General features: G+C 42.4%; 1 protein-coding gene across 11 annotated transcripts in view; it reads left to right on the top strand.

Annotated features, from left to right (window-relative positions):
* Window positions 1-15,771, top strand: part of PLEKHA5 (pleckstrin homology domain containing A5) — a 169,094-nt gene that overhangs the window by 112,594 nt on the left and 40,729 nt on the right. For 7 of the 11 annotated variants that reach the window (XM_080913972.1, XM_080913970.1, XM_080913971.1 and 4 more), the window contains 3 exons: window positions 2,282-2,752; window positions 9,774-10,236; window positions 12,105-12,188. In XM_080913972.1, the coding sequence (XP_080770098.1) occupies window positions 2,282-2,752; window positions 9,774-10,236; window positions 12,105-12,188 (1,018 nt within the window). Of the gene's footprint in view, window positions 1-2,281; window positions 2,753-9,773; window positions 10,237-12,104; window positions 12,189-15,132; window positions 15,226-15,293; window positions 15,414-15,771 lie in introns of those variants that run through there. The other 4 variants (XM_080913969.1, XM_080913977.1, XM_080913976.1 and 1 more) reach the window with 2 other exon arrangements.

Here is a 15,771-nt window from a genome sequence, read left to right as displayed (position 1 = left end):
CAGACTTCAATCATTTCTTTGTGCTGGGGGCATTAAAGCTATACTAGTTATCTGAAAAATCATTATCAACCATAGTTGCATTACAGTGCTGTTACGATGAAGAAATGTCTTCTCCTCAGCTGTACTAATTATCCTCTCTCTGCACACTCCTCCCCACCCCTTCCCTGCCTCTGGAAACTACTTCTCTGTTCTGTTTTTTGGAAGTCAATATTCTCAATACTGCATGTAAATGAGAGGATATGGTATTTCTGGATTAGACTTATTTCACTAACATAATGATCTCTGGTATATTCATATAACTGCAGTGTGTGTGTGTGTGTGTGTGTGTGTGCACACGCGCGTGTGTTACAGATTCTTTATCCATCCATTGATGAATACATCATATATCTTGACTTTCCTGAAGATTGTCTATTATGCTATAATAAGAACATGGGTGTAGGAATCTCCTCAGCATCCTAAGCGTCCCGGTGATGGGATTGCTAAATCATAATTCTTTTTTTTTCTCCTCTTTTGCTTTAGTATATGTTTTTATTTGTTGGATGGTTGTTTTGGTTTGGTTTGGTTTTTGTCAGAATCTCATATAGCCCAGGCTGGCTTCAAACTCAGTGTAGACTGAACTCCTGACCCTGCTTCACTGGGGTTACAGGTGTGTATGTTCACACCAGTCTTGAGGTAGAAGTTCTGTCTCTTGATATTGAAGAACCTACCATTTTTCCTAGTGGTCCTGCTAGTTTCCAACATCTTTGCTGTCATGACCTAAGCATCACTTTCTTAAATCAGATGAATTTCTTGTAGTTTATGTGCTCATGGTTTTCTGAGTCAGTTTTGTTCCTTTTAAAAGTGTTGTTACATGGTTATGTTTTTTCATTAACAAATATTTGGCGAGAGCATTGCAAATAGTCTAAAACCATAGCTGTAGTTTACTGGACTTAGTAAACAACCCCTTCCTGCAGACCTCATTGAACTTGTGGTGTCAGTTTCCTAGTGGTTTCCTCAGAGGAGAATAATCCCCCACAGGCTGTCATTGTGAACACCCCACCCGTGTCTGCTGTTGTGTGTGATCCAGCAGTGTGACTTATATCTCTGCATTGTGTGACTTCACTCAGAGAGGGCGCTTATCTTCCACTCCTGCCAGAGCCCAATTCCAGAGTTTCTATAGAAGCTACATTTCTTTACTTGCCTTTGAGTGTGGCTACATGCATGTGATATATATGTTTTCCACACATCACAGAACTTAACAGTATCTCTCTTGGGAGACTGATTCTGTGAGTATCTGATGAATGGAGTGATCTTGACAAGTTCATGTGGGTTCAGACACTCAGCTTGATTTTATAAAATCCTAGATATGATTGGCTCAAAAATGCAGCTTCTCATCAGAAAGCACTAGCAACTGAGCAGTGAACTCAGGCCGTCCAGAAACACAGTTGACCAACAGTAAAGCCACTGTCGGCCATGCAGTTCTCATTTGCTTCTCTTGACCATCCTCTGACATTGCTAAAGGTACTCTATTTACCAAAGATGCAGCTGCTAAGTAAAGCTGCCCATTGAGACTGGACTTGGTGGTACATGCCTTTAATCCCAGGCAGAAACCGACAAATGTCTGAGTTCCATCCCACATAGTGAAACCATATTTTAAAAAAAAAAAAAAAAGAGGAAAAGAAAGGAAAAAAAGTGTCCACTCCGCATGAGCAGCTTGGCCCTGAGAGCTCCCAAACTGTGCTGAGTGTGGTGTCTCATGCCTGTAATGTCAGCAACTAGAGCACTGCAGAGGCAGAGGATTCTTTGCAGTTTAAGGCCAACCTGGGCTACATGGTGACATCACTCCACACACAGGACCTCTTGCATGCAAGCAAGAGTTAGTCATTCAGGTCAGCTCTTTGGTGGCATCAGACTGTAATTTCCTGCTGCCCCAGCTTCCTCAGCCAGACTCAAGATTGTCTCATGATGAGCTGACCTTCATGACTAAGAGCCACATTGTTATTTCGATCACTGGCTGAGGCTTAACCATTAATGGTATGAAACAGCATTTACTGTGTTTGCAGATTTTAGCAGACAGAAGGACATTGCTTTTGTCTCAATGGCTTTTGCCTGCCAGTGTTTTCCTGCATTCTAGCACTAGCCTGCATGATAATGCTACAGTTCTGAGGCTCCGAGGCAGCTTGTGCTCTCCGACTGTTACTTTGTTGCTTGTTCTCATGAAAGTTATTGTCCTAAGTTGTGAGCTTAAGTATGATAGACACCTGTTCCATCTACCTACTGTGCTTTTCTCCTCTGCTTTCAGAGTGGACAAGATTACAACTGAAAGTGCATCAGCTAAAGAAACCAATAACATTCCCAACCACAGAGTTCTCATTAGACCTGAGGTCCAGAACAATCAGAAAAATAAGGAAATAAGCAAAATTGAAGAAAAAAGGGCCTTAGAAGCTGAAAGATATGGATTTCAGAAGGATGGGCAAGATAGACCGTTAACAAAAATTAACAGTGTAAAGTTGAACTCCCTGCCATCATCAGAGTATGAAAGTGGACCAGCCTGCCTTCCTCAGAATGTGCACTACAGACCCATCAATGTGAATAGTACTGACGGCAAAGCAGTGAATGTCAGCCTGGCAGATGTCCGAGGTGGGAGTCACCCAATCACAGGACCCCTAGCCACAGAGGCTGATCGAGTCATTCAGAGAACGAATTCAATGCAGCAGCTGGAACAATGGATTAAAGTCCAGAAAGGACGGGGCCTTGAAGAAGAGCCCAGAGGGTAAGTACCTAATATCACTAGCCTTCTTTCTCTGATAATGTGGAGTAGGTTGCTCATGGTGATCAGGTGTGTTTTCTGTCTCTTGTTTTCTGTAGATACCCTAGCTTTGGTGAAGAGCCATCTTTCCTGGCCCAGAACAAATGTTAGGCAGGAGCTGGGGGAGAGATGAGCTTTAGGAAGAAAGGAGGCCTCCACCCTTCTGCTTTTACCCCTCTCCTCTCCTCCTAGAATTCAGAACTGTGATGAACCAATGGTATTTGACTCTAGCCTTAATCCATTAGCAGTTTCTGCATCCCTGTGGACTGAAGGGTCTCTGTAGACAACAAACTTGGGAACCACACACCTGTAACTACAGGATGTGGGAATAGAGGCAGGGGATTAGGAGTTCAAGGCCAGCCAGAGCTACACAGGGAAACGTTTCAAAACAAAACCAAGAGATCACTGTAGGATCACAGTGTGCCTTGAATGCCTGAGGTTTGATTCCTAGCACTACAAAAAAAGGGGAAAGGAAGAAAGAGCTATAAATATTAGACTGTAACCTAAAGATTTAGAGAAAGTTCACATCTGAAGTGTGGAGAGGAGAGGGTATGGCCCTGTCCCTGTGAGCCTACATCTTCAGAGGGCAGTCTACCCTTGAGCGTGGTGTATCCAAAGTGGTTAAAGTGTAAAAGTGAGTACATTTCACCCCACGGGAGACTGGAACAAAGGAGTGTTCTAGAGAAAAACCTGCAAGTGCCAGATGTGATGATCCACGCCTCTCTCTGATCCTGACATTCTTGTGGTTGAGCCAGAAGACTGAGAGTTAGAGGCCAGCTACATAGTGAGACCCTATCTTCATTTTAATAAAAGAGGGGACCTAAGAGAACAAGCATTTGAGAAATAAGAAATGACAGAGTTTGCAAAGATTATCAGGAATATATGCTGAGAGTAGGTTCATTTCAAAACTGTGTTTTGAGACAGTTTTACTACATATCCCTGGCTGGTCCAGAACATGATATGTAGACCAAGTTAGCCTCAAACTCACATCTGTCTCTGTTACAAGTGCTAGAGTAAAGTTGTGCCTTGCCACATTCATCCCCTGCGAGGTGAATGTTTTACTGGTATGTATTTTTGTACTTTGTGAACATCCTGGTACCTACAAGAGACCAGAAGAGGATGTCTGTGATTCCCTCTGTGGTCCTGTGGGTGCTAAGAACGGAGCCTTGGTTCTCTACAAGAGCACCTGGTGCTCTCAAGCACATAGCTCTACAGCCCCTCAAAACACAAAGTACAAGCCAGGAAATCTCAGCATTCTGGAGGCTGAGACCAATGGCTCTGAGTGTGATGCCAGCTAGGGTTATTTCTTAGTAGTAGGCCAGGCAGAGCTACCTAGTCACACCCATTTGAAAACACTAAAACAGGGCTGGAGAGATGGCTCAGCAGCTAAGGGCATTGACTGATCTTCCAGAGGCCCTGAGCTCAAATCCCAGCAACCACATGGTGGCTCACAACCATCTGTAATGGAATCCGATGCCCTCTTCTGGTGTGTCTGAAACAGCTACAGTGTAGTTATATATTATAAATAAATAAATCTTTTTTAAAAAAAGAAAACAGTGAAACAGTAAATAAAACGTTTTCAGTAGGTGTCCCAGCTAGGGACACAGTGCAGCGGCAGAGCACTTGCCTGGTACATGCACACGACGTGGGTGTGATCCCAGCCTCACAACGGCTTCTGCATTTCCACAAGTATTTTTGTTCACATTCATAAAAACCATTGTAATTTTATTTTCCAGGCAGGGAGGGATGGTTGAGACAGGGTTTCTCTGTGTAACTCTGACTGTCCTGGAACTCTCTCTATAGACTCAGAGATCCATCTTCTTCCTGCATGCTGGGATTAAAGGCATGCACCACCGCTGTCTAATTTTTTCTTAAAACATGAGTTCTTAGAGAAAGTATGTTTTATTTTAAATGGAATTTACATGCTCTATATTGATATATTGTCCATGTATAAGTGTGTAGTGATTTTCATGCAGATCTTTTCTATGTAATGTAACTGTTACTGTAACTTGATAGTAACAGCAGAGATCATGACTTGAATGATATTTCTTCACTGTTGAAACTTGTGAGATGTGGGAATGCTTTCCAGCTCTGCTCAGGTACAATGCTGGCTGCAGTATCAGAAGGGTGTCTTCAGCTCTAATGCCTTGGTAAGCTGGAGGCGAGACTTTTGTACAACGTAGTGATTGAGTTGTAGTAAGGAATTAAGTACTTGAGTGGTTCTGAGTGGTCTGGCCAAGAACTCCTAGGTTGCCATGCACACGCGCGCGTGCGCGCGCACAGACAAACACACCTGCCTCTGCCTTGTTATTGTTGAGATTAAAGACTGCACCTCTCTGTGCCTGGCCTCCAAGGTGGTGTCAGAATTGCAAGTTCCATGCAGTAACACACACACCTTGATTAGTTTGAGGTAGCATTTCCATGGTTTATGCTTGTTCTAGGGTATGTCATACACTCTGATTGTTGCCAGTTTTTTTAGAGGGAAAACGTATGACTAAATGCTCAAACTATTAAGTTATCAGGGAATTACACATTAAAGAAACTTTGAGCTACTACATGTCACCTTTATATTGACCACATTCATAGGCAAGCAAATTCCTTACTGACTGGGTGAGAATATAGAATTGACTATTGGACAGTCTGTGGGTAGGAAAACAGATTAGTGTGGTTTGATTACACAGGAAAACAGGAAGTAGTTCTGAGGACAAATGGGTTTGGATTAAAGGTCACATTCAGGAAATAATTCAGACTGGAAGGTTGCCAAGTTGCTTCCTCTCGATTTAAATCTTACTGCAAAGAAAATTCATTTCCTCAAATAAAACATTTCTTTCTTTAGTTTAAAAGTGTAGAGAAGGTAGCAGGCATCTGGAATGTATGTTTTTATTTGTGAAGTATCAGTGAGTGGGAACGGACCCTGAAGGGCTTTCTGGCCTTTTCTTCTTTTCCTCTTTCCTGAAGGAAGGCTGGTTAGGTTGCTTAGTCCGAATTCTTCTCCTCAGGTCCCGAGTATTTGAAGTGTCACATTCTTTACAAATGGCTCAAGACCACTTTGAATCTTTGAAAAGGTGCATGTACCGTTCTAAATAACCTCCCCAAAAAACTTTTATAGACTTTTACTGGTGAAAGAAGCATCGTAATTCATGAAATAACTGATTTTTTTAAGATTTATTTATTTGTTTAATGTAAGTACACTGTACATTGTCATTGTCTTAAGGCACACCAGAAGAGAGTGTCGAATTCCATTACAGATGGTTGTGAGCCACCAAGTGGTTGCTGGGAATTGAACTCAGGACCTCTGGGAGAGCAGCCAGGGCTCTTAACCACTGAGCCGTCTCTTCAGCCCTGACTTTTTTTTTCTTTCTTTATGAAAGGCTTTCTTTAATTACTGAGACCCTAGTAGGAAGCAGGGGTGGTTTATAGGTCCCCGTGCCTCTGAACAGAGCTGCAGAGTGCCTTTGTGAGTAGAGGAGCCCCGATTGTCCCGCAGTGCTGATGACAGGCAGCTGCCGCTGAATGGGTTCACTGTGCTTGCCTCTTAAGCTTTTCTTCACAGTAAATCACACTTGGCTTAATTTAAATTTCTTTAGGACAGAAATCTCGGGAGTAAATTGTACTTCTAAAAAACGTGTCTTCTAAGGCTAGAACATGTATGAGACAAATTAATTTGTTAATAACTCTTTTTTTTTCCCATTAAAAGTCCCCCAAAGTTTCAAAGAGGGCAGAAGAACCTTTCCAACTTGTAAGCATTAACCACACTGATGGGAACACGCGTGTTAATAACACACGAGCACTAGGCAGTTAGAGCGAACACGACAGCTCACAGGCTAGTGGAGCTTAGAGGACGTCAGTGCTGTCCCTCGGAACCTGGGGCATTCATCTGGCCGTGCATGTCTCTTGTCATGTGGATACATTTCCATGGTAGCTTTCTGTACTTCTGTAGTGGTCGTTTCTTAAATTTATACTTGACTTTCTTACATTTCTAAAGCAAGGTATGGTGGTAAGTTGCTTTAGAGTTAATCTCTCCCGTGGGAACACCCTGAGGTAGACTTGAAGCACCAGAGTGGAATCTTGGATAGACTGGGCTTTCCCTGGCTGCCATACCTCCTGAATACATGAGTGTGGGGCTGCCAGCTCTTCACTTTTGACCTTTATTTCTATCTTTTGTCTTATCAAAGAGAAGTTGGGAGGGAAATCTGGCAGGAGGTGGGGGTTGAAGGTGTGCCATAGGAAAGAAAGCCACAGCTAATTCAACTCCAGTCTGGTCACTGTCCTCTCACTCCACTCCCAGAGTTCGTCGCCTGATGATTAGCTTGGAGGTGGGGACTAGCGCTTAGGGCATTGCAAGAACCTGAAAGAGGAACCAAAATGATGGAGGAGATCTTTACTACTCAGGACAGATGACTGAAGGGATCAGAAATTGTTTGAATATTAATGAGTAATGTGACATCTTTGGGATCAGCTCTCTCGTAGTCAAGGAAGCACAGTGGCTAAAGGACTCGTGTGGCTGCTAGACAGTGGGGACACATGTCATTTGTGGGTATGAGTACCATGGGTGTTGGGATGTGGGGGTGACCAGGAGACCTAAAGATGAGGTGGATGTGAGGTGCCTAATGGGTACCAGAAGACCAGCAAGCATTCAGTACTGAATCATTTCTCCAGCCCTGATGTCTTTAGTCTCAATTAATTCGTTATGATAGATGAACAATTTCATGCACAGCATACATGTCTTTAGCAGATTTTTTTAAAGAATGTATAACTTTTTCATTTATATATAAATGTCTGGAAATTGTTACAAGTAGGCATTTTCATTCACAAACTCCCACTGTAATGCCAGACATTAAAGAATATGGATATGATGACCTGGATAGCTTGGAACTTGCTATGCAGATCACACTGGCCTTGAACTCAGAAATCCAACTGCCTGTATCCCCCAAGCACTGGGATCACAGGTGTGCGCGCCTTCCTTCCCAGTTGATCCTACTCTGCCTGTCCCTCCGCACTGCAGTATTTCCATAGCAACAAAGAGAAGGTCTGGTCCTCTTAATGAGAACTTCTCACTGAAGAACAGTAATAGAATTTCACATACCAGTAGAAACTAACTGTAGTGTACCTCATAGCCAAGTGTGCACCCAGTCCTTACACTAGGTCACAGTAGAATCTACTTCAGATGTCAAAAGGTCCCTTAGAGCTGCTGCGTCCCTCCAGCGTACTCAGGTGAGTAAGCCATCACACTGCTGGGGTGCTGGTGCTGCATTACTGCCAGTAACAAGTCTGGGTCAGAGATGGCTCGGCAGTGAAGAGTGCTTGCTGCTTTTCCAGAAGACCGAGGTTCAGTTCCAGCTCCCATATTGGGTGGCTCATAACTGCATGGAACTGCAGGTGCAGTGGATTTCACATTCTTCTGGCCTCCTTAAATGTGCTCCACACACACATGGCATTCACGCACACAGATGGGGACACACACACACACACACACACACATAAAATAAAAAGAAATCTTTGGCTTCCAGTTTATCAGCCACAGTGTTAGATTATTAAGAGTGGTAAAGTGGGTGCCTCAGTGAGTAAGAGCACTGATGGCTCTTCCACGGGATTTATGTTCTGTTCCCAGTACCCACTTGGTGGTTCACAGCCAGAGGATCCAATGCCCTCTTCTGACCTCTACCTACACCAGGCAGGAAAATGGTACACAAAAAAATGCAGGGTAACCCTCTCGTAATCATAAAATAAGTATAAACACACAAAATATCTTGAGGAATTTAGTAAAGTAACCTGAAGGTCAGTTTTCACCTGCTTCTTTTAGTGAACAGCATCTGCAGACATCTAACAGAGTAGATGGTATCGAAAGCAGGTGCAGTGTACAGGAAAAGCCATTTGTGCCTGTGCTGAGAGTTCCGTTGTTAGAGCCCTGGAGACCTGCAGGAAACCACTGTTGGAACCTACCTTTCCCGTAATCCTGGTTTGTTGTGTTAGAATAACTGTCTTAGGATACAAATTACCCACCACAGAATGATAGGCTATGATGAGCACTTAAAATTTAATCTTAACTTTTTTTGCTTCATTGTTTTTTTTTTTTTTTTTTTTGGTGTGTGTGTGTGTGTGTGTGTGTGTGTTTTTAAGGCAGGGCCTTACTATCTAACTAGTTGCACAGTTAAAGATGAAGGCTTAAGATTAGTTCATGAATAGTTTCTTTTTAAATTTTTTATTAATATTTATAATTTTAAAACATTAATTTTTTATAATCATATTTAAAATAAAAACCTAACTGTATCTGAAACAGAAAAACTATGTGTGATGTCTTAAATATCAAACAACTATAAGTATTATAAAACTCCAATCTAAACTAACCGTTTATTAAAGATTTAAGTTATTTTACCTTTGGGGGAAATATCTTAGGGGTTGGATTTTTTTTTTTTTTTTTGGTTTTGGGGACAGTTTGGGGGAGGGGCAGGGAGTTGGTTGTTGGGGGTTTTGTTTTGTTTTTTAAGATAGGAAGGGTCTCACTGCAGACTAGGTTGGCCTCAAACTTAGAGATCCACTTACCTGTACTTATTAAGCCCTGGGGTTAAAGGCGGTTCTTACTGTCACTTGAAATGAGCAACTGCTTCTGCATTAAACCAAATACATTTTGTGGACATAATAGTCACATATAATTGCTGTAGATTCTATTTACATAGTACATTCCCAGATGTCATTTTATTTTTAAAACTTTTGCTTTTTAATGGTTTACACTTCATATAACATTTTGGCTGAATACTCCTTCCTTCGTTTTCCTCTTTGGATTTGTTAGGTATCGAGGTTCAAACCCAGGGCTTTGCACATGCCACTCCACGTGCCTCTAAACTATGTCCTTTTAAAAGACAAAGCCTGATATGTGTTTACTTGACAGGAAAACCAGAAATACAGTGTTGCTTAAAATTGCAAAAAACAGATCTCTTTCCATTTTACAATAACTTTCATTTTTACAACTTCTTTTTAATTGTAGAGTAATTTCTTATCAAACATTGCCAAGAAATATGCCAAGCCACCGAGCCCACGTTCTGGCCCGCTACCCTGAAGGTTACCGAACACTCCCAAGAAACAGCAAGAGCAGACCTGAGAGTATCTGCGGTGTAGCCCCTTCTGCTCATGGGAGGACAGGGCCTGGGGCAGAGGAGAAGCGGCGGTCCGTGCGGGATGACACTATGTGGCAGCTGTATGAGTGGCAGCAGCGCCACTTTTACCACAGGCAGAGTGCCCTTCCTCAGCACAGCCGCCTGAGCAGCCCCAAAGCCATGGTGAAGGTTCCTGACCACACAGTGCACTCCATCCCTACGTCACCCTCCCATGGCTCAGCAGCTGCATACCAGGGCTTCTCCCCTCAGCGGACATACAGGTCAGAAGTGTCCTCGCCCATCCAGAGAGGAGATGTGACGATAGACCGTAGGCACAGGCCTCATCACCCTAAGGTAAATGCTGTTGGTGTTAACTCATTGTTTATTGTTGTATTTTCTCTTTAATATACTTTTTATATTAAGTTAGAGGCAAGAGAACAAGGCTGTTACCTTAAAACAGGTAGCTCATCTTAAAAATTAAAATCCTGTTAGAATCCCATAGTAGAATCTAAGCTTTCAGTACTTCTCAATCACAAGAGCGATGTTTGTGATCTAAGCCTCATATATGCAGGCAAGTGAAGTCTGTCTGTCTGTCTCTCCCCTCCCTCCCTCTCTCTCTCTCTTTCTCCCTCCCTCTCCCTCTCCCTCTCCCTCCCTCCCTCTCCCTCCCTCCCTTTCCCTCTCCCTCTCCCTCTCCCTCCCTCCCTCTCCCTCCCTCCCTTTCCCTCTCCCTCTCCCTCTCCCTCCCTCCCTCTCCCTCTCCCTCTCCCTCTCCCTTTCTCTCTTTCTCTCTCATACTTTTGAGGTAGAATCTCTGTAAGTTGCCTAAGCTGGCTTCAAACTCCTAAAGGTCCTGTCTCAGCCGTAGAGTTAACTTAATTTTGGGACATGCCTTAGCTGTTTTTCTATTGCTGCAATGCAACATAGTGAGTGACCAAAGCTGTTTTTTGAAGGAAGGGTTAATTGTGCGCTTACAGACAAGAATCATTATTCAGACTTGTTAATTAGTAGACCTCTCCCAAAGCGACACGGAACCTATCACTTAAAAAAAAAAAAAAAATCACATCGTACCTGGTACCTGAATTTTTCAGGCAAAACTATAGTCTTGGAAACCATCGGTTTGCAGACTGAGATTGATGGTTCCTCAGGACTGAAGGATTGATGTAATATTGATGTGATTGATATGATTGATGTGATATTGACAAACGTGATCTTTCAGTAGTTTATACTCAAGCATCTCAACTTGGAGGACAGTGCAAGACTTGCTGAGCCAGTACGTTCGTTGCAGATGAACACTTTTATTACCAGATTACACACAGCCAAAGGGTTAAAGTGTGGTAGAGTAGAGGACGTTAGTGCCCCAGGAAGCTTTCAGAAAATGCCACTTTATTGTGAGCTGAGCTACAGATCAGAGATGAGTATCTACACCCACCCAGATGGGCTGCTCAGTGTACATACCCCTCATCGACTTACAGATGCCACAGCAGGCTTGGTAACATACTTCCATAAAGACTTGTCATAACAGACTCCTTGTAAAAGCAGGCATGAAAAAACAGCCAAATAGAAAGTCTATGAAACTCTCAACCTAGGCCACTCCCAGCACTGAGTTTTCTCTAAAGACTCTGAAGCCAGGCCAGGGGGATGGTTCAGTAGGTAAAGATGTGGCTGTGTCAGTCTAGTGACCTGAGGTCAATCTCCAGAACCCACCTAAAGGTGGGAGGACAGAACTAGTGCCCCAGAGTCATCCTCTGACCTCCACTATGTGCTGTGCGTGCACACCTTATATATAAATAGTGGTAGTAAATATAAAATGTGTTTATTTGGGCCCAGGTATAACAGATTGTGCTTGTAATTTTAGCACTTAGGTAGTGGAAACCAGTAGATAAGGAGATATGTGTGAGGCCAGCCTGAGCTAAATGTGAGACCTTCTCTCAGAAACACAAAACAACAGCATACACATACACACACACACACACACACACACACACACACACACACACACGTGTCCTGAGAACAAGGGAGTTTGCATGCTGCTGAGAATTACTCTGTTCATTAGCATATATATATATTTTAGTCAAGTAAAGAATGTTAGTATTTCATAAAAACTAATGACAATTTTAATTAGTATTTCATAATGTGAATTTAAGACTATTCGTCAATAATATTGACACACACACACCCCAAAAGAAAGCTCAGCACTGAGTGTGTTCTCTCTTTCCTAGCATGTCTATGTACCTGACAGAAGGTCCATGCCAGCTGGCATAACTGTACAGGCTGTTAGTCCTCAGAGCCTCCAAGGCAGAACGGTGAGTGTGATAAGTTTACTTATCATATGCTTGCTTTATTTGCTGCCCAGAAAGACATGAAGCTGACATAGTTTTTAAGTGTGAATGTTCAGAGACATCGCCTACAGAAGAAAACAAAACTGCTCTGTAACAAAGATTCAGCATGAGAAGAACGTAGACTTTTATAGACATGTCGATGTCTTTGTAGCTGCCTTTCCCGAAATGTCCAAATAAAGGAGCTCGTTGGAAGTTTACTAGTTAACTCTGGATTTTTGATTTGTTATTCCCCCTTTCTTCAAAATAGAAACCAGACACAGTGGTACACAGGGATGGCTCTGAGTTAGGCCAGCCGTGGCTACACAGCATATATGACCACATAGTTTTGGTTTTGTTTATCTTAAAAGTCCAAGTAGCTCAGTAGAGAGTGCTAAACCCTGTCCCAGCAGTTCTCAACATGTGGATTGTCACTCCTTTGAGGGGTCACATATCAGCTAGACTATATGTCATATTTACATTACAATTCATAACAGCAGAATTACAGTTGTGAAGTAGCAATGAAATAATTTTATACTTAAGTGTCACCACAGCATGAGGAACTGTGTTAAAGGACTGAAGCATCAGGAAGACTGAAAACCACTGTCTTACACAAACACCCAGTACAGACGCAGGAGTGTCCCACAAGCAGCTGTGGCTGCACTGCAGACCTGAAATATTTTGCTTGTGGCTTTTGTTTTACTCTGAAACTAACTCTTGATATATAGCACAGCCCAGCCTGGAGCTCAGTCTTCCTTCTTGTTTGACCTCCTCATGTTGGGATTACATAAGCATACTGCCATACTTGGCTTTTCTGTGAAATTTAATATAAATTAGCTGCTTCAGAGTTAAAAATACATTGATTTATGGGTTTACACAAAGAAAGACTGTAGAATAGTCAGCCAGCCATGTAGGCTATGCCCTTAATCCTATCAATCCAGAGGCTGCGCCTAGAAGACTAAGAGTTGGAGGCCAGCCTGAGATACAGGACGAAAGGAGCAAAGAGTACCACAGCAGGCATACACCACAGCAGGCATGCACCACAGCAGGCATGCACCACAGCAATTATACACCACAGCAAGCATACTTGCTATGTTCATTTTAGTCATTATCATCTGTATGTGGTAATGTTTTTAAAATCAGTTATTCAAATCAAAGAAAATAGATAACTTTGCTTTGGCTTAGTTTTTTGGGGGGTTGGGGTTTTTGCTTGTTTTTACTGTTACTGTTGTTTTGTTTTGTTTGTTTTTGCTTTTAAGCAAGGTGTTGACGTAACTATCTTCCTGCCCCAGCCTCTGGTATTCTGAGATTGCAGGCACATGAACACTGCTGGGATCCTTGCTCTGGGGCCTGACTCCATTGTCAGTAGATAGCCCTATTTGTTTGAGGGTGTGATTTAACACTTAGAAGATTGTTCATTATTATTTAAAATTCTCCTCCACATTAATCAAAACAAACTCTCTGTATTTCTTATAAACATATATACGTTTAGATACAAGGAAATTGTTCCCGATTGAAAGTGATCTCTGTCTACCAAAGTTTGTGAATATATTTTATTAAAAACAAGAACCATTAAATACTAGATTGTTAAGAACCAAGAACTATTAAACAGTAGTGTGATAGAAGCCAGCAGCCTCACTAGAGGCTGTTTCTTTTCATTTTGCTCCCTCTACTGGCTATTGAGTCAAACATCGCCCCAACCTTTTCTCAACCAATACTGCCTCTTTATTTGACCTCAACATGTAACTATACTGCGAACTTACAGCCTTCATTATTTTTGAAAATTCCCTCATCATTGTAGTTCATACACAAACTTCTTTGGATTTTCTGTCAGAAATCAGCCTGAGGTTTAGAATACCCTATTCTACCAAAAAGAAAAAAGAGATATGGCAGTCCTTATCTGCCCACATCTCTGTCAAGACCTCAAGAGCTGGACAAAACGATCAAGAGATAAAGCCTGTCCCAAAGTCCTGTAGTAGTCACAAGGTAGCCTCAGAGTGAAAGCTACCCTTTTGGATTTTGTTTGTTTTGAAGGGGTTATTTGGGGTGGGGGCCATTCACTATAGCTTGACATCACATGCACTGACCACTGTTGACTGCTAATTATAAAGTCTGTTGCCTTCTCTGTGCCCACCTTCATCTGAGGAGCCAATAGGAGGTGTAGCTTCCTTCTGTGATGCTGCATCTATCTGAAGGCAACAGAGAAATGCCGTGGGTCTCTAACAGAACTTTGTAGTGTAGAAAGTGGAACTGAATGAACACAGCAAGTGAACAGAAGAGCCAGCATAAAGCTACATGTAGACAAAGAGAGCTCAGCAGTGCCCAGCTCTGAATGTCTGCCTGCCAAGTCCCTTTCCCTACCCCTTACAGTTTTTAAACAAAGCTCAGAGAAACAACTGTCTATCCACCGCTGTAGGACTCCCACTGTTAGAAGCTTTCCTCCCCAGGATTTGTGGTACCACTGGGGCATCAGTCTCCACTGTCCAGAGCATGTGTGTGGGGTGGAGAACACTGACAGCAATATTTGTTTTCCTTTCTTCCTCCTTAAAAAAATGACATCTTAACCATTTAGGGAAAAAAGGATGTTGTGGAAAGTCTGTTGGTAGGTAACATTACAAAATGCAAGTGACCTTACATGCTGGATCTGGGAATTAAGAAATAATACTCAAGGTTTTCATTTCTGAAATGTAATTTTTTTGTTTAATTGTCCTTTGAAATGGTGTTGGACAGGCCAGTACTGTTCTGTTGCCAGAAGAGCCTTATTCAATAATTTTAACACTCTGATGACATCTTTAATGGCGACTAAACAGTTCTCTGTGCTTAACTTTATGGTGGTTTTGTGCATTTTATTCTTGACAATGAAATACTCTCATGAGTTCTGACTGTCCTGTTGTTTTGCTGTACAGTAACACTATTCCTTCTGTCTCTCTAGATGTCTATGCATTTATGTAGGACCTTTCATCATAGTGCCTAGGCTCTATGATGCCAACCGTAAGAGGAAACTTGCCAAGAAATCTTAGTTTAATGTCTGTCACTTAAGACAACAATTAATCTGTTTTCCACTGTTTGGATTCTTAAATTGTACTCCTTCAGCCAGAGGAGCTTACGCTGCTGCTAATAAAGCTGAGACGGCAGCAGGCAGAACTGAGTAGTATCCGGGAGCACACCTTAGCACAGCTCATGCAGCTGAAGCTTGAGGCCCACAGCCCAAAGGTCAGCTATGGAGAAGTATGTGTCTGCCGTCGTCAGTCCTCAGTGCGTTCTGTGTCCATAGGGGTGCGCATGACCTGTGCCATCATCACAAGAGCATCACAGTCTCCTATTGACCCTTTGAGGATTCAGCTAACTTACATGGATGTGTACTAGAGAAAATACAATGAGTGTACGAGTCTTAGCCTTCAGCTCACCTGTTTGGGGGGAGAGGGGGGGGTTCACTGAGGTCTCAAGATAGTTCTGCTGCTCAGTAAACAAATACTAGGACTTCTACATCTGATAAAACAGGTACTGAAAGCTTAGGTTTTCAAATAAAACAATAAGTTGAAAATTCATTATAAACCTTTTTTCTTATGAG

The sequence above is a fragment of the Micromys minutus genome, assembly GCF_963924665.1.
Source record: "Micromys minutus genome assembly, chromosome: 3".
NCBI classification, from domain to species: Eukaryota; Metazoa; Chordata; class Mammalia; order Rodentia; family Muridae; genus Micromys; species Micromys minutus.
Note: the sequence above shows the minus strand (reverse complement) of the source record. Positions and strands in the feature narration are given on the sequence as shown.